The 18,858-nt window shown below is 49.1% G+C and overlaps 2 protein-coding genes across 2 annotated transcripts; one reads left to right on the top strand and one right to left on the bottom strand.

Annotated features, from left to right (window-relative positions):
* Window positions 1–6,219: 6,219 nt before the first annotated feature.
* PIM1 (Pim-1 proto-oncogene, serine/threonine kinase) lies at window positions 6,220–12,171 on the top strand. The gene is made up of 6 exons (XM_077839414.1): window positions 6,220–6,494; window positions 6,850–6,956; window positions 7,181–7,231; window positions 7,380–7,746; window positions 9,823–9,999; window positions 10,748–12,171. Exons 1-6 carry the CDS (start codon window positions 6,416–6,418, stop codon window positions 10,903–10,905), a joined length of 939 nt encoding a protein of 312 aa, XP_077695540.1. The 5' UTR covers window positions 6,220–6,415; the 3' UTR covers window positions 10,906–12,171.
* A 3,316-nt stretch (window positions 12,172–15,487) lies between these two features.
* TMEM217 (transmembrane protein 217) lies at window positions 15,488–16,066 on the bottom strand. Its single transcript, XM_077839519.1, has one exon. It carries the CDS (start codon window positions 16,064–16,066, stop codon window positions 15,488–15,490), a length of 579 nt encoding a protein of 192 aa, XP_077695645.1.
* Between the last annotated feature and the right edge of the window lie 2,792 nt (window positions 16,067–18,858).

Raw genomic sequence — 18,858 nt, 5'->3', positions numbered from 1 at the left:
CCCATGAGTAGTCCCATTGCCTGACACAAGACTACTTGTTGGCGTGAACAGTAAGAGACACAGGGCTCTGGGAGGTTTTTTTTGCAGCCTTGCATCACTCAAGAAAAGACTGAACAGATTTTCCTCAAACTTTCCAGCAACAAATATTTCACCTTTGGCCAGAGACCAAGCCTAGAAAATTTCAGCTGCACAAGAGGATGTTTCAGAAAGTTCTGAGTAAGCCGAAAACAGAAAATTGAAACTCTTTTGCAGCCTTGAATGCTTGGCGAACAGTATAAGGTGGGAAGGCAAAGTGTTTTGTGGATTCATCCTTAATGAATGAAACGTGCGTTTATCACGCTGCTCACTTTTAGCTCGATCCCAACTGAGTATGTGCCACATCTTGTATTTATATCTTCCCAGAATAGCGGGGTGTCTCCTTTGCCGTGATGCCTACAAAAAACTCCACAACTCTGAGCTCACTGTCTGCCACGCTGACCAATAATACCTCATTGTTTCCTTGGGCTCCCCTGTCTGTCTCTATCAGTCGTCACTTGTCTTCTAGGCTTTGGGGGCAGGGATGGTCTTTTTGTTCTGGGTTTGTGCAGCACCTAGCGCAGTAGGGTTCTGGTTCCTGACTGGCACTATAAAAACACAAATAATTATAAGAATCTGCACTGCAGCTACAGGTGTGGCCCTTTTGTTATGCCTATAATTGCTTGTTGGTCCACTTGTAGAAATGATATGAACATTTGTTTCCTTTTTGTATATGGTAACATACTTCTCTTGAAAGCAGAGATACTCTGTGCTAGAAAGATATTTAATCTCAACTCTTAGAGTTGCTCCTGCCACGTACCATCTGTCTCGTAGGACAATGACAGGGTCTGAGACTGAAACTCTGTTTTCAACTATCGGAGCCTGTGTACTTTTTGAAAATCAGTTGGGGAGTTTTGTTTTGACTCAGCAAGGAGCCTCAGCAGCTGTGTATTTTTTTAAATAATAAAAGAAAACAAGGCTCACCAGAATTTCCAGTAAAACCCATTAAATTTAAGCAATTCATTCCACAAGTATGTGTGGGTGCTGGGAGCTCCCTGAGCTTCTCAGGAAAAAGAGCCCAGATGGGCTTCATCTGTAATAATTTAGCTCCCAGTGGCTGAAGCTCTTTGCTCTAAATGCTAATAGAGTGAGTAATCAGAGCCCTACATCCAGTAAATTATTTATCTTATCTCTGGAACTCAGCAAAGCATCTCAGCCAGCGACTTCTGTGGAAAGAGGCTGTTGGTCAAGAACTCCCAGCTGGAATCTCCACTTTTACTAGAAAAGGGAAAAGTCTGTGTGTGGATCAGGAAGCAATGACGTAATTACAATAATACCCAAAGCCAATCAAAGCTGACTTCTTCAAGGCGGCAAAAGGGGTCTGGCTTGTGTTGATGATGCCAGCATTGACAGGCACTATGGGTGGGATCCATGAAGGGACTTGTGCGTTGCAACACCGAGCATCATGGGGCCTAGAAAATCCAGGAATGCTACAATCCACATAGCCGAGTTCAGTGTCTAGATTCCCTGTACAATGAATGGGGAGAGAGAGGTGCCTTAGAATGCAATGCACAAAAGCCAGCACAGTAGGCGGGGACTTGCCTAAGGAAAATGGCCACAAAAGGCGGTGCCCACCTTCTAATTTTTAGCACAGTGGTTACAGCATCCACCTGGGATGTGAGCAATCCAGGTTCTATTCTCCCCTCTCTGCTAAAGGATTTGAACAGGAGTCTCCCACCTAATCACTGAGTTATGGCATATTCTGGTGGGGTGGCTCTCTGAGTCTCTCCTGTCGAAGGTGTTCCTCTGTGGCTAAATAATAAACGAGTAATTGGAGCAGGGGAACTAGACCCAGGGTCTCCCATGTGGGTGCCCGAACCGCTGGCCTACAGAGTTTTTTCTCTTGCTCTTCCCCACCTCCCCCAGTGACTATTTTAGCATTTACCTGGGGAACTTTTATCCTGAAAAACTTAGGCACCAAGAGAGTTTAGGCACCTAGGGTTCAGAGGGAGTTTTGTGAATCTCAGTGGAGCCAATACTGAGACTTAGGCTCCTAAATCTGGGGCTTAGGCACCGAAATCCTTTCATGAATCCCATCCTATTACCAAATAGTCCTTCAGTGCTGCAAGACAAGTACTTTTGGATTTAGACCAGTTAGAGAGCCATTGTATTCCCACAGAACAGGACCAGCACCTGACAAAACTGCTCCCACTGTATTTCACCCCTCGCCAACAAAACCAGGGGCTCATCTTTTAACTTCACTGCCATAGTCTGTCTATGGTACTTGTATGGCCCCCCCACATTGCTGCAGTGGCTGAGCGCCTTCTAATCATGTAAGTATTTATCTTCACAACAGCCTGGTGAGGTAGGGAAATGCAACGATTCCTACTTTACGGATGGGGAAGCGAGGCCCAGCTCCTCAAAGGTATATAGGCATCTAACTCCCATTGAGGATCTAGGTGTATGTGACTTGCTTAAGGTCACAGAGGAAGTCTACCGGAAAGCAGCAACTTGACCTAAGTGCAAGGCTAGTGCCCTAACTACTGACCCATCCTTCCTCTCTGTACCGGGAGGCTCTGTCTGTACCAGACTCTGTCCTGCAGCCACTGCACTGTTTGATACTCTCCCCTTGGAAAGCTTTGAAGAAAACACTGATGTTGCTGGCTTCTTCGTCACATGGTATCACTCCTCCTACCTCTCTGTATCCCTGGTGGTTGCTCTGCTGACAGTAGATTATTCCTCTGTGCAGAAGCTCAAAGCTCTGTTCTCATTTCTATCTACCACCTACCATTGTTTCAATCTATTCTTTTTATGGGACTACCATCCCTGTCTCTAACACCTTTCAATTTTACAGTGACTCCTCTATCAAGATCCTCTCCATCCTGATTTCCTTCAGCTGGAAATGGGGAAATTCTAAACGGTGGTTCTTCAGAACAAATGTAACTTGAACACGTTGCATTTATATAGTGTTTTTGAGCTCTGTATACAGTGCCCAAACTATGATCGATGGGGCAGCTGTAGCATTTTGGAATTTCTTGAGTATTTTATGCAAAAACTTCAACCACAAGGTTGTATCATCATCTTTTTTGTTAAAAAAAAAAAATGAGAGAGAGAGAGACAATGGTAAGAGGATACTGAAGAAGAAGAGGATATCAAGTTAAATGCACTGTGTGAAATGGCTATGGTTTCAAATCAGCCAAACAGAATTCCCCACGTGAAATTCACCACGCGACTGAGAAAAATGAGACATTTCAACCAAATGGAAATTCTGTTATGAAGTCCTGCCCTTTGAGAGATGCTCAAACCTAACTTACACCTGGCTGCTTACTATCCCTACTAGGGCCATTCTAATGCTAAGAATAGCTGGAACAGAGGGTGGTTTCATAGATTCACCAGCAATCTCAAAGCAGGAGGTTTGTATCATTATCCCTGTTTTACAGCTGGGAAACTGAGGCACAGAGAGGGGATATGATTTGCCCAAAGTCACTCAACAGGCAAGTGGGAGAGTCAAGAATTGAACCTTGGTCTCTTGAAGCTATCTCAATACTTTGTTAGGCAACACTGATCCCCCATCCTTTAAGCCACCGCTGTTTTAGCTATACTTTTTTCCCCTATCCACATCTCTGGTACCAGGGATCAAGGGGAAAGGGCAGGCAGGCACAGAGCCACTAGACTGGCCCAACCCATCCAAAGATTCTCTGTGCAAAAGACAAATTCCCAGATAGGTGGTTAAGATGGCTTCCTAGCTGTTTCAGAGCAAGACAGAGCTAGGGTTGCCAGGCCTCCAGGTTTGTCCTGGAGTCTCCAAAAATTAAAGATTATGTCATGTGATGAAACCTCCAGGAATTCGTCCAACCACAACTGGCGACCCTATACAGAGGAGCCAGAATTGTGGGTCAAAATCTGGACCATAATGCTTTGGGTGTTACTGCTCTGAAATAGTTATATTGTATAAGAACGGCCCTACTGGGTCAGACCAAAGGTCCACCTAGCCCAGTATCTTCCAACAGTGGCCAGTAGTCTTCCAACAGTGGCCAGTGCCAGGTGCCCCAGAGGGAGTGAACAGAACAGGGAATCATCAAGTGATCCATCCTCTGTTGCTCATTTCCAGCTTCTGGCAAACAGAGGCTAGGGACACCATTCCTGCCCATCCTGGCTAATAGCCATTGATGGACCTGTCCTCCATGAATTTTATCGAGTTCTTTTTTGAACCCTGTTATGGTCTTGGCCTTCACAACATCCTCTGGCAAGGAGTTCCACAGGTTGACTGTGCATTGTGTGAAGAAATACTTCCTTTCATTTGTTTTAAACCTGCTGTCTATTAATTTCATTTGGTGACCCCTAGTTCTTGTGTTATGAGAAGTAGTAAACAACACTTCTTTACCTACTTCCTCTATGCCAGCCATGATTTTATAGACCTCTATCATATCTCCCCTTAGCCGTCTCTTTATAAGTTTAGAAGAATAGAAGAACTGAAAGTGTGGACAATAACTTAATGAAAAGAGCCTGCATCTCCACTGACTTGCTTTTCCCATCATTTACACCCATACACAATGAGCATATAGTGGATGAATAGAGAATTCTGGTTTAATAGTGTTTTTACACCCACTGTGCACAGTCGTCAGTAACTACACAAAGCGTAAGGCAAGAAAACATGTTTAACGTCCTATTTATTTTCTACCATTTTTCCTTTGTTCACCTTTTTGCACTTATCTTGCACATGATGGAATTTAGTCAGTTTCACTTGTGTTTATAGTCAGTTTCACTTTCGGGTTGCTGCAACCTTTGGCTTGCAAGCATTGCTGGGAAGTGTTTGTTTGTTTTAAATATAGCTACTCCTGCCAGAATTTGTTTAAAATAAAAATATTGTGAGGAGATTTCTGTTGGCTTTAGGTTTTATAACAGCTTGTTTATCCAAAATAAAAATGATGGGGCCAAATTTGAATTGACCATATTTAAAGGTTGTATTTGTATTTCTCTAGCTCAATGTACACATAACAGCACACAACACAGCTCTCCTTCAGAGCTGGCCGAGAGGGACAATTTAAGTGAAGGAGTGACGTTTTTTAAAAAGCACGTTTATTGGAACATGCTGCAAAAATCTTTACTTGCAAGAGCGTGAGATGTTATACACTGCCTTAAAGCAGCCAAAGGGACTGGGTGCCATGTTGTTTACCGTGTATGGGTCCTATTTTTACATATACGCAAGATAAAGGGCATGAGTCTGAGCTCATTTGCGCCAGTGTAAATCAAGAGAGTAACTCCACTGAAATTGATGGAACTGTGCCAGCGTCAAACTGGTGTGAGGGCAGAATCAGACCCCACTGCGTTCGTTGACCATCTACATCAGGTGAGATCTGAAAATGCCAGCGTTTTTCTGGTCAAGGTGGACATTAAAGAACCCATGGCCCAACTGGCAGGAATAGGGGCGTTACCAGAAATCTCCTCCTTTCTCTTTCCTGCCAGTGCGCCACCCTCCACCCCAGAGGTGACTGCATGGGTGTGGTTGGATTATGATGTGTTTTATGGGCGGGTCATGGGGGCCCCCATTGTGCTAGGCGCTGTACAGGAACCTACTGGAGGTCCCTGCCCTGAAGAGCTTACAAGCCAAACAGAGAGACAGATGGAGGGTGCCCCCCCGCCCTCTTGCTTGTAACCACACTGATCCCAGGGAGCCCAGCGGGGGCGGGGGGAGCGAAGGGGGGGTTAGTTTTTTTTGGCTTGTATTTTCTGCTGGATTTTTGGGGGGGGGTATTTACAGCCCTCCCCCCCTTTCCCACCCTCTGCCCCTCCCCCCCCTCATTTGCCCCTCCCAAACTTTCCACCTGCCCCTGCCCCATCCACCTGCTGTCTTCCCTCACTTTTCCTCGGGCTTCCCCTCCCTCTTCCCCCCCTCAGGCCGCTCCCCCCAGTCTCTCCCCCCGCCCCGCTCCTTTATTCTCCCCTTCCCCCGACCCCTCCCCCCTCTTGGCGCCTTTTCCTTCCCGCCACGTCTTTAGTCTCCTCGTCCTATTCTGACGGGGGGGGGGGAGGGGAGGACGGGCCCCGCGGCTGATTGGCTGCAAGCGGCTTTGTGGGCGGGGCGGGCCCCGCGCCGAAGCCCCGCCCCCAGGTTGTCCCCGGCCCCGCCCCTGCCCCGGCTCCCTCCCTCCCCTTACTACTGGCGGCTGGAGCGAGGGGAGCCGGCGCCACACGGGAGCCCGGCACCGAGTGCAGCAGCCTCGTCGGCTCTGCTCCCAGTCGCGCCCCCCCCTTCCCCCCTCGGCCTCCGCCCCTCCCGCGCCAGCCCGGACCCCACCCCCTTGGTTCCGACCCGGCGGGGCTGCGAGCCGAGCCACTGGCGCCCGGTTCGGTTCGGGCGGTCCCGGTCCCGGTCCCGGAGCAAGGGGACGGGGCGGGGATGCTGCTCTCCAAGATCAACTCGCTGGCCCACCTGTGCTCCGGGTCCGGCGGGGAGCACCCGGCCAAGCTACAGCCAGGTGAGGCCCGGTTCGGTTCGGTTCGGCTCGGATCCGCGGCCGGGGCTGGCTCTGGAGTGGGGCGCCCCAGAGCGGTCCGGGTTCGGTGCGGGAGGAGCCCGGTCCTGCGGGGCATTGGGGAGGCTCATAGAGGAGTCTGATCCGGTTCGGGGGGTCTGGTCCGGGTTGGCGGGGTTCGGTCTGAGGCGGCATGGGGGGTCTGATCCAGTTTGGTCTGGGGAGGGATGATGAGTCTGGTCCAGTTCGGGGTCGTTCCGAGGAGGGATGTGGGTCCGGTCCGGTCTGGAGGGCTGGCCCGGTCTTTTGAGGACAACAGCTGGGTCTGATCCTGGTGTCTGTCTGTCTCTGCCTGCAGGGAAGGACAAGGAGCCCCTGGAGAAGCTGTACCAGGTGGGCCCACTGCTGGGCAGTGGTGGCTTTGGGTCTGTCTACTCGGGCACCCGCCTGTCCGACGGCGCCCCGGTGAGTAGAGCCCGCCCCCACTGCAGCCAGCTCCCCATGCCTGCTGCTCTACAGAGCTCTACCTTTGGTGAGAGACCTGTCCCTGACCCACTTGCATCTCCTTTGCTTTGCCCTGGCAGAACCACCATCTTGCATCCCCTTCCCCGGTCCCTTGTTTGCCTCCCCTCTTTCTGGGGTTGCCTGACCTGACTCTGATTGTCTGTGGGGTTCTGTTTGTGTTCTAGGTGGCCATCAAGCACGTGGCCCGGGACCGGATTTCTGACTGGGGAGAGCTGGTAAGTGCCTGGGGCAGGAATAGCTGTTGTGGCTCTGCATTGCATGGTCATGGCTCTGTAGTGAAGGTTGCAGCCGGTGTCATAGGTAGCTTTTGACTTTGTGGGTCAATTTGCCTGCCTCTGATGGAGCTCTCCTTTCTCTGTGCAGCCTGGCGGGACCAGAGTGCCCATGGAGATCCTGCTCCTGAAGAAAGTGGGCTCAGGCTTCCGGGGGGTCATTCGGCTTTTGGACTGGTTTGAGAGACCGGACAGCTTCATCTTGGTTTTGGAGCGGCCAGATCCCGTGCAGGACCTGTTTGACTTCATCACGGAAAGGGGTGCTCTCCCTGAGGAGCTCGCCCGCAGCTTTTTCCGCCAGGTTCTGGAGGCGGTTCGGCACTGTCATAGCTGTGGGGTATTGCACCGGGATATCAAGGACGAGAACATCCTGATTGATCTGAACAGCGGGGAACTGAAACTGATAGATTTTGGGTCTGGAGCATTACTCAAGGACACAGTGTACACTGATTTTGATGGTGAGTGTCTATTTCCATCCCCTTCTATTTTATCTGCGTAGGGAGGGAAGCCAGGGAAATTCCTCTTTGAAATGGGTTGTTCCCTGCCTGTAAATGTTCAGTAACTTCCCAGCCAAGGAATGTTTTGTTCCCTCCTCCCCCTGCCATTGTCACTTGCTAAATATACTGTTGTATGATCTGCAGCTTTGATACCTTTGGGGTTTTCCTCCCTGCCTTGTATCCAAAAAGCATTTCACAAATGTGTTTGCCCTTTTGTTGGGTGTTAATCACAGGCACTGGTGGTAGCTGCCCATGTCATGCAGGGGTGGCGGGGGGGGGGGCACATGGCAGAAACCGGGTGTGAACTCACAAGAATCTATCTCTGGAGTCCCTGTGAGCAATGAGAGGAGAAAGTTGGGCTCTGGTTCCAGTGGTTTGGTTTTCTCTAGGTCCATCACATCTGTAGCATTTCAGCAGGGATCTGGCTGGTATTCCACCCTCCGGGGGGGTGGTGCAAACAAGATCTGCCTCATTTCGTAGATAGGGAAAGATTGAGTTAAACCTGTCTGCAGCCATGGCTGCTCAGATGCTGGATTCTAACCTAATCTAGCAGCTAGAATGTAGGGGAGGGGATGTTTCCCCCCTAAGGATAAAGAGAAGGGCTCTTGTACAGTTTCTTTCTGTGAGGATGGATGGACATCAATTTGGGGAGGGGATCAAGAGGAGAAGCTGCTGTCTCCGCCATCTCGCTAAATTATTCATTTCACTGGAAAGTTGTGTTTTGTCACGGGATGAATGTTGTGAAATAGGATCTGCAGGAGATCTGCTTACAGCAGGCTCCCTTTCCTCTGCTGCCCAAAGGCACCTGAGTCAGATCTTTGGGGAGGGGGGAGCTATAAACCCAGGGAGGAGTGTTTGACCTTGGAGCAGGGGTGCAGGGATCTGCGTGGGGGACAAATAAAGAGAGCTGCCTTGTGTTGCTGGTGGTAGGCTTTTTTCTGACTCACTTGAAAGGCATATTCAGGGTAGGGCCGTTGACTTTCAAAAAAAAATCACTGTTTGTTGTTGAGGGTTTGTTTTGCTTCTGCTTTGCCGGATGGCTTGGGCTATGCTGCATTTTTTGTTTTTAATTTAACGGTTGATGACAAGGGATGGGTTTGCCCCTCCCAACCACCTTCTCTTCTGCAGAATTTCCCAAGCTAGTGGTGCCCCCTGGTGGGGCATCAGGTCTCTTTTTACAACCCAAAGTTTGTAAACAACAGTCACGTGGCCAGGAACCAGACTAGGAGCTCTGACCTCAGTCTCCTCTTCCTGCCAGAAGGGAAGAGATCAAATACAACAAAGGCAAAGGGCGTAAGCATCTGCAGAGGCCAAAAGCAGGGTGGAATCTGAGTTCCAAGCATAATTATCACATGCACAATTGAACTAACTAAAACCACTCCCTTGATGTTGTACAACAAACCTTTGTCCACAGCTTTGGAGTAGGCTGGCTTTGGCTACTGTTGAGTCAGTCAGGTATAATGCCAAAAAAGGAATAAACTCTTCAAGGTATCTGCCCTTCTTTGGGTTCCACAAGGAAACCCATTTATGAAGAAAGGACTGTAAGGTTGTCTGGGCTCCTTGTAGTGCAGTAGACAAGGCCTCAGCCCTGCCCCAAATGCTCCGTCTACACTGGGTCACCATGAACTGAAGCATCTGCAAGCTGCCTCTCTCTTTACCTCAGTGAGAAATGGTTACATCGACAGCGAGAAAGTCAGGACAACAGTGGCCTTAAGAAACCTGTTCTTTATTGTGGCTTGTATTGCAGCTGGAAAACATGTTTATTTGCACTCCATTTGGTTCTGCTTCATTTGTAGTCTGTGCCCTAGTGCAACTCTGCAATTGCTAAAACTGCTGGGGGCTTCAATCCCACTCAGACTGGGCTGATAGTTAAACAATATTAAGATATTGCAACCTAAATTTGGGGCTGAAGTACCTGACTTGGTCTCTTAAAACCACCCTGATAACACCTGAAAAAAGAATTAATAACTGGTTGCTCTGCTTAAGGTACAAGATGAAATATTTCTGCTAACCATGATCCTCTAATCTTCTCTACAGGAACCAGAGTGTACAGCCCCCCGGAATGGATCCGCTGTCACCGATATCACGGCAGGTCAGCAGCAGTCTGGTCTCTGGGGGTCCTGCTGTATGACATGGTCTGCGGGGATATCCCCTTTGAACATGATGAGGAGATTATTAAGGGTCAGGTCTACTTCAGACAGAGGGTCTCTCCAGGTGAGCACTCTCCTTTGTTGTGTTAGAGTTGGGCAAACAACTGCTTAGCCTGAATGCCACACTGACAAAGTGATAATATGATGCCATAGAGATGCATTACCATCACTTCATGCAACCAGTGAGACGTGCAAGGCATGATTCTGTGATCTAGTGGTCCCTTCTTGTCTTAAACTCAATGAGATGTTTAATGCTATTGAATCCCAGCAAAGTGCGGGGGACCCCGCTGTCTTCTCTGCCTTAGACAGCTGTTTCAGAGCTCACTGTTGTAGTTCACTTCAGCACTTGACTCTCCTGCCGCTTGCTGGGGTCTTTAATGTGGCTACTGCAGCTGGCTGCTGAAGCAGTCTTACAGAAAGTGGAAATGACAAAAGATATTGAACCAAGTAGCTCTCTGGTTTAATCATCTCACTGGGGAAGGGAAAGCTGATTTTTGCTATTAGCCTGGGTGTGAATGGCAGGGGAAGATGGGCTGTTCACGGCTTTTCGTTGCCAATTTGCTCCCTTGTGTATTTTCGGAGTCTCCTTCCAAAGATGGGAACTGGTTCACCCACATACGGGAGCTGGGAGGGGGGGGGGGGGCGTAACTCAGAAACCACACCTAGCCACAGCCATGGTAATCTGTCCTGTGAAGCAAGAAAGGCAGATCCCAAAGCAGACTTGCAGATGGCAAAATAGGGAGGCTTGTTGTAGGCTTCACAGACATTACTCAGCAGCAGATTGTCACTGACTGCTTGTTTTCTCTCCCCAGAGTGCCAGCACCTCATTAAATGGTGTCTGGCCTTGAGGCCCTCCGAGAGGCCATCCTTTGAAGACCTTCTAAATCATTCTTGGATGCAAGACGTCCTCTTGCCACAGAAAACGGCAGAGATCCACCTGCACAGTCTAATTCAGGAGTCTGGCAAATAGCAGCTCCTCTCATCCATTGGGTGTAAAAGAAAAAACTCTCACCAGTAACTGTCTGCCTGTTACATGGGAACATGCATATCTCATTCCAGAGCTCAGCTAACTGGAGAATCTTCTGAGAGGCTGGAGGTTACCATCCATCCCAGGTGGACTGGTCTTGAACTCGTTAGGTCCTGCCTTACTTGATGTCTTGCCAGTAGACTTTTTTGATGTCTTATGGGCACATCCATGAGTGTCCCTGACCTGCTGAGTCCTGGAATAGGAACTGAGCAAGGACCAGAGAATTAGCAAGAAAGTTTCGCTTGGGGAAACTGGCTGTGGAGAGGGAGGGAAGGTACTGATTTGAATACCTGTCTTATTCACTGTGTCACCGTGTTCTGAGTGCCTTCAGTTGCGATCTGGGCTGTGCTGGGGGAAATACTTGAATCTTCCTACACCTCTGCTTCTCCAAGATTCACCTGGGTTTATTTTATATTCCCCTCCTTAAGGAACAGGTCAGAAGCAGCCATGGGTGAAACCAGTGCACCCTGGCTAGTTGTTTCTGAGGTATGCTGTCTAGCAGAAACTTTTCTTCCTCAGCTCTTTGCTTTGAGTCTCAAAAGCTGGGGCGTCCTCACAGATGCACAAACAATGCAACCCAATAGAGCTGTAAATGTGTACAGAATTATACAGGAGCGAAGCTTGGTGTACAGAGGACTGTAGTTTATAATGGTAACGTTTTTACTTTTTTTTTGTTTTTAACTTATTTTCAGGGGGTTGGGTTATTTTTTGTTTGTTTGTTTGTTTTTAAGGAAAATGTCCGAACCTGTAGGATAACTTATTTATTTATTTATAATTCATGTGGGTTCAGAGCCCATGCCTGGCTTCCATAGCTGCTGATCTGGTTTCCAGTTGGGGTCTCCCCACCCGACTGCACTCCCTTCTTAAAATGCTCTGTTAACATCTCACCACTGTGTGGAGTGGCTGACTGCTTCCCAGCTGTCTGTAAATAGTTCCGGCTGCCGGTGTTCCTCTTCCACGCGTGTGTTCAATTGTTTTAAAGGCATTTCCACGGGTATTTGTCTGGGCTGCGGGACGTCATGTGTATATAGCACTGGTTTTGCCGAGCTGTCGGGGAAGGTACCCTGGACTCCAACACTGTCAAGCCTGTATATGTCATCAGTGTGTAGTCTGCTGCTTTTGTTAATAGTTAATATTGTACAGGGGAATTCAGAAATCCTATTTTTTTTATACATGCGGTTTTAAATAAAAATGAATCACTTGACTTAACCTGAGACCTCTTCTCTTTCTGGTGGAGTAAAACTGCCAGTTTCACAGCGCAGCGAAGCGGTGCTGTCGAAACTCAGGACCCTTCATAACGTGATCCAAACACCGAGAGCACCACCAAAGCGCGCGGCTCTCGGAGCAGGAGATGAGTAAGCTACAGCTAGAGATAGCAGCCCAAACCACAAAGCTTGAATTCACATGTCCTCAAAGCCGTGTCACTCAGATGCAGTGTTTTGGTTCAGCCCGTTAAAGGTGCCAGTTATTAGTGTTGGATCTGAACTGGTGCACTCTCCATGCCAGATGTCCTGGTTCTGGCCATCTCTGGCAGCCTTCTTCACTGAAGTGTGAGATCAAAGGTGTATGGCTGAGGCATAAAGTATGTACATACCGTTTCCATTCATGCCTAGTCGTGTGTGAACAAAGCAGGTAAATGTCAGTGCTGCATTGATGATGCAGTATGTTACCCATGCACGTGGCACACTGGATGCTGACCATCCATGTCTGGGCACATGGGGTTTCAGTAACCGATCCTGTGTGGCAGGCTCTGGAGGCATCTGATTCGTTACATACTATCACCATCTTCAGCCAGGCTGGGGCTGGCCCAGAGCCACGGGAGCTGTTGACGTCCAGACTAGGAGAACGCGGTCGTTTTCACACTCTTCAGCACAAATAAGCTGGGCTTCCCCTCGTTAAACTACAGCGACCACACGGTGCAGGCAACGGCCTCTTGGTGTGAACAGTAACTTGTGCAGCACTGAGTTAGCGGCAACGTTTAAAACTCTGCTTTACCCTGGTGGAGACAGGAGCTATTCTTTACCTGTTACGTTTCAGGGTGTCTGCGGGTTGAATGGAACAGTGTGCTCCACCTGGCTGTAATATTCACGGTGTTGTCTAAAACCTATGCTGTTGGTTCAAGTGTGGGGCTGTGTAACGTTAAGAGATGGAGCAGTGACTGCAAGCATTGTTTGCACAGTGCACTTCTTTTTAAAACCCTGTTGGTTGTAGCTTCCTGGGGAAATATTTGACCCTCTCGGCACTGCTAATCTCCAGCAAGGTGCCTGCCACCAAGTGAGCACTGGGGTTGCCTAGAGTCTTCTAGGTATGGCGCTGGACTACAAGCATGAGCAGCAGGATATAGGAGTTGTATTCCTGCACTGCAACTTCCTTGCTGTGTACCCCGGGCCAAGTCATTTTCTGCTCTATGCCTCAGTTTCCCCATCTGTAAAGAGTCCTCTGTACAGCCCTTGCAGGTCCCTTTGAGGAAAGGCATTAGTGAGTTAATTTTTTTTTTTTTTGTAGGTGGGCTGAACAAGAAAGCTCAGCTCCACATCTTCAAAGGCTGGGGGCTACTGAGCTCTGTGGTTTTCATTTAACTGCAGGCTCTTGTGCTAGACCAAAACAAACTTTATAACTCCTTATTTTGAGAAAGTCCATCTCACACGTTTAGGGCAGCAAATGAGTCTGTCTCTTGCAGCGAGTGAAATTTAGCCGGGCGCAGTTACAGTATCACAGCAAACTGCCCCCCACTGAGTGGAGGCTCTCCCTCCTTCCCGTAAACACACTGCTCAACTGCTATTCCACTTCTTAGAAACCTCACCACAGAAAGGCCAAGTCAGATCAGAGTGTCAAGCCCTGCAGGGACCGATGCAATGATAGTCACTATGCTTCCTGCTGCAGTTTATGTCTATTGCCCGGCCAGGCCAGCTCAGTAGGAGGGAAATGCTGTCAGGGAGACATGACATCCAAATGGCGCAGAGTACCAAGGAGTGCATAGAGCCTAATTAGGCCCTTTGTCAGGTAGGCATAACTCTCACTGAGGCTGGGAGTTAAATCCATCTAAGATCCTGGTTCAGGAAAACATTTAAACGTGTGCTGAAGCCCTGGGAAGTCAATGGCACCTAACTGGGTATGTTTACACTGCAGCTGGGAACACCCTAGAAAATAGCAGGGTGGACATCTTGGAACCTGTGGAGGCTAGCGTTAGCCACACGATCTCAGACCCCGTGGGTAGAATGGGCTTGAGCTCAGGGGGCTAGCTAGAGCCTCTGACAGCACCAGGCAAAAATTCCAAAGTCCTGCCCCAGCATGCACTGGCTTGGCTTTTCTGGAAGCTGCTCTCTTCTTCAGTTGTTCCAAAATCTTGGCAGCTAGGTGGGGGACGTACCCAACACAGTGTTGATAGCCCTGATGGGCAACAGAGATGCAACAAAACCTATTGGCACTATTCTCCGCTTTGGCAGGTCTGGAGGTTCCTGTGCTTTATTAGAGAGGTTATTCCGCAAAGCAAGGTGCACCTGCAGTCTGGGCTGGCACCTGTGCTCGCTAACCTCACTCTGCCTGGCTATTGTCCACAATGTGCAACTGCACTGCTAAGCTCCAGTTCCTACACTGTCCCCCAGAAGGTGCTGCTCAAAACCAGTGCTTCCTGGGATGTGACGTAAATAGTTTTGTGGCAGCCTACGTCCTAGATAGAGGAGCTGCGTAGTTATGTCAGTAGTGTGGTGCTGTATTTGTTTACTCTTACCTGGCAACCATGCAACAATTTGCTTAGGCTGCATGCCAAAGATCTGTGCTGCCGATCCTGCTAGAGGCCCCTACTGGCAGAAAGTCCACGGGCGGGAGGGCGTAGCAGGAAAAAGCAGCCACCGCCTCTTCCATCAGATAGGGAGTCAGCCCAGGTGAGTGTATAGGCCAAAAAGTCATCAGTGCGTGGTCTACTTGAATGCATCCTCTCAGCAGCATCTGCCACGGGGCTCTTACAATACCCTGATCATAGCTTACAGCTGTCCCAAGTGCCTAAATCCCTTTTTAAAATGAGAGCAAGGCTCCTAAATCAGTTAGGTGTTGCAATGCTGAGCCCCGCAATGCCTAAATACCTTTCAAAAGCTGGCCTTATGTCAGGCTTTTCATCCCTCGAGCTTCAAGTGCCTTCCCTATATACTATACGTCAAGATCTTTCTCTCCCTTTTACAGATGAGAAAACTGAGGTAGAGGGAGATGACATGACTTGCTCAAGGTCATTTGGTGAGTCGGTCGCAGAGCTGTGGAAAGGCCCAGTTCTGCCGACTCCCAGTTCCCACATCCTGTGGCTCCCTGTTGCAAAATAAAAGCCTGGGAAGAACCTAAAACACAAATATAAACGATGGGCTTTGGGGGGTTTATTCAGGACTTGAACGCACAGCCTGGGAAATGCAGCAACAGCAAGAGAAACACTGAATTACACAACAGAGGAAGGAGATTATACAGGTAATGGTCTCTCATCTCCACCAGTAGGAAATATGTGAAAATGGAGCCCAACGCAGTGCTCCGAAACCTCCCCTCACATGCCTTTCCGAGCAGTGGAGCTCAACCTAAACTTGGGCGGTTCTGACACGTTCTTAGAGATCCGCCTCAGCCTGAGCGACAGCCTTCCTTTCCCTTTGCTGTCAATAATCAGCAGGGCATATGTGACAATGAAGGAGAGCCAGAAGCAATCCATGGGGATCCTGGTGGCCAGCCCAAACCACTCCAGGGGGCTGAGGGAAAACCAGGCTTCTTTGGAGACCTGGTAAGCCAGGGCCACGACGAAGCAGTTAGCCAGGTCGTAGAAGGTGATCCATGCGACATAGGCGAACAACCCCCTGTAGTGCCGCTTGTGGACTGAGTAGATGAGGAAGACACACACCGGGTAGGTCATGATGGCCAGCGTGATGGCTGTATAGTAGCAATACGGTAGCATCTTCCCCAGCTTGGTCATGTTAAAGGGCTTGATTTGCGCCATGTCAGTCATTGCTCGTTCAAAGTGGCCAAACTCAAAGATCAGGTACATGTTGGTCACTAGGATCATGTAGACAGCAGCGACAATGGCCCCGGCCTTGGGGGTCATGCCACAGAACCCCCCCGGGCACAAGATGATCATGTTTTCTCCACAGGCAACTTCGCTGGCCAAGGAAACCGAAGGAGCGTCGCAGAGTAGAAAGGCAAGCGAGGAAAGACGTCGGCGGGGCTTGTGTTAGGTATGGAGCCAGTGAGCCCACGGCTGTGCTGGAAAGGAAAAGGATCAGGCTGAAACATCGTGTGGTGGGAGATCGTCGTTTGGACTCCCAAGGAGAATTGGTTAGCGTGTGCACACACACACACACACACTAACCCCATCTCACACACACACCCTCTGTAACTCCATCTCTCTCTCTCTCACACACACACACTAACCCCATCTCACACACACACCCTCTGTAACTCCATCTCTCTCTCACACACACACTAACCCCATCTCACACACACACCCTCTGTAACTCCATCTCTCTCTCTCTCACACACACACACTAACCCCATCTCACACACACACCCTCTGTAACTCCATCTCTCTCTCACACACACACACTAACCCCATCTCACACACACACCCCATCTGTAACTCCATCTCTCTCTCTCACACACACTAACCCCATCTCACACACACACCCCATCTGTAACTCCATCTCTCTCTCTCACACACACACTAACCCCATCTCTCACACACACACACACACACTGTAACCCCATCTCACACACACACCCCATCTGTAACTCCATCTCTCTCTCACACACACACACACACACACTGTAACCCCATCTCACACACACACCCCATCTGTATCTCCATCTCTCTCTCACACACACACACTAACCCCATCTCACACACACACCCTCTGTAACTCCATCTCTCTCTCACACACACACACTAACCCCATCTCACACACACACCCCATCTGTAACTCCATCTCTCTCTCACACACACACACTAACCCCATCTCACACACACACCCTCTGTAACTCCATCTCTCTCTCACACACACACACTAACCCCATCTCACACACACACCCTCTGTAACTCCATCTCTCTCTCTCTCACACACACACACTAACCCCATCTCACACACACACCCCATCTGTAACTCCATCTCTCTCTCACACACACACACTAACCCCATCTCACACACACACCCCATCTGTAACTCTCTCTCTCTCTCTCTCTCTCACACACACACACACACACACACACTGTAACCCCATCTCACACACACCCCCCCTCTGTAACTCCATCTCTCTCTCTCTCACACACACTAACCCCATCTCACACACACACCCCATCAGTAACTCCATCTCTCTCTCACACACACACACACTAACCCCATCTCACACACACACCCTCTGTAACTCCATCTCTCTCTCTCTCACACACACACACTAACCCCATCTCACACACACACCCTCTGTAACTCCATCTCTCTCACACACACACACTAACCCCATCTCACACACACACCCTCTGTAACTCCATCTCTCTCACACACACACACTAACCCCATCTCACACACACACCCTCTGTAACTCCATCTCTCTCTCTCTCTCTCTCTCACACACACACACACACACACACACACACTGTAACCCCATCTCACACACACACTCTGTAACTTCATCTCTCTCACTCACTCTCTCACACACACACACACTGACTGTAACGCCATCTCACACACACACACTCTGTAACTCCCCCCCTCTCTCTCTCACACACACACACTGTAACCCCATCTCTCACACACAGACACACAACTCTGTAACCCCATCTCTCTCTCTCTCTCTCACACACACACACACACTGTAACCCCATCTCTCTCTCTCACACTGTAACCCCATCTCACACTCACACACACACACTGTAACCCCATCTCACTCACACTCACACACACACACACTCTGTAGCCCCATCTCACCAAGATTCCTGCTAAACCAAAACTTGGTTATGTCCCCCATGATCCTATGTGCTCTTGACCGCGTTCCACATCCCCCAACCCTCAAGTGCAGAGAAGGGTTCCCAGCCCCCTTAATCAACAACAAGCCATGCTCCTGAGCTCCTGCATTGAGAGACCTGCCTGCTTTAAAGGGGGCCCACTCTAGTCCCCTTTTAGAAACAGTGAAGGGGACAGGTGGTTGATTGCTCGAGTTCCTGTGGAACTAATTTTAATGCTGGTGAGATTAAATTTAATTGTGTTTACCGAATAATTAATGATGTTAGGTGCCTAAGCCCTTGCATAGGCCTCCTTATTATTTTAATCTCAATAACATAGAGTCTAGCAGTTTCCCAGCTGTTGGCGGCCTGGTGGATAGAGCACTTAGGAGATTTGGGTTCTACCACCTCTACCACTGGCCTGCTGGGTGATCTTGGGCAAGTCACGTCCCTCTCCGTGCCTCAGTTTCCCCACCTGTAAAATGGGGATAATGCTACTGTGCCCTCCCTTGTCAAGCACTTTGAGAACGACAGATGAAAAGTGCTAGATTAGAGTGAGGTCTTTATTATTATTTCATTAAAATCACCAAATATATGTTGAATCAATTATTTGCTGCAATGTAACCACTTAGCTCTAGATTGCAGGCCCCTTGAGCCAGCTCTATACTGACACAGACATTTAAAAAAAAAAAAAAAAAAGCATTGCAAAATAAAATAAAATAAATTAAAAGAAAAGGTGCAAAGCCAAGCCTGCAGGCTGATTCCTCAGCGGGGCTGAGCGCCCACAGCTCTCCTGGAAATCCACAGACCATGTTTTCCAGATTCATAAGAGCCCAGCAGGACCTGCTCTCTGGGCCAGGTTGACCAAATTAGCTCAGTGCTCAGAAGCTCCCATTGTGGTGCTCTGGCCAGATTTCTAGGCTATGACTGCCAGCAAT

This window comes from Eretmochelys imbricata, chromosome 21 (assembly GCF_965152235.1).
Source record: "Eretmochelys imbricata isolate rEreImb1 chromosome 21, rEreImb1.hap1, whole genome shotgun sequence".
Lineage (NCBI taxonomy): Eukaryota > Metazoa > Chordata > Testudines > Cheloniidae > Eretmochelys > Eretmochelys imbricata.
Note: the sequence above shows the minus strand (reverse complement) of the source record. Positions and strands in the feature narration are given on the sequence as shown.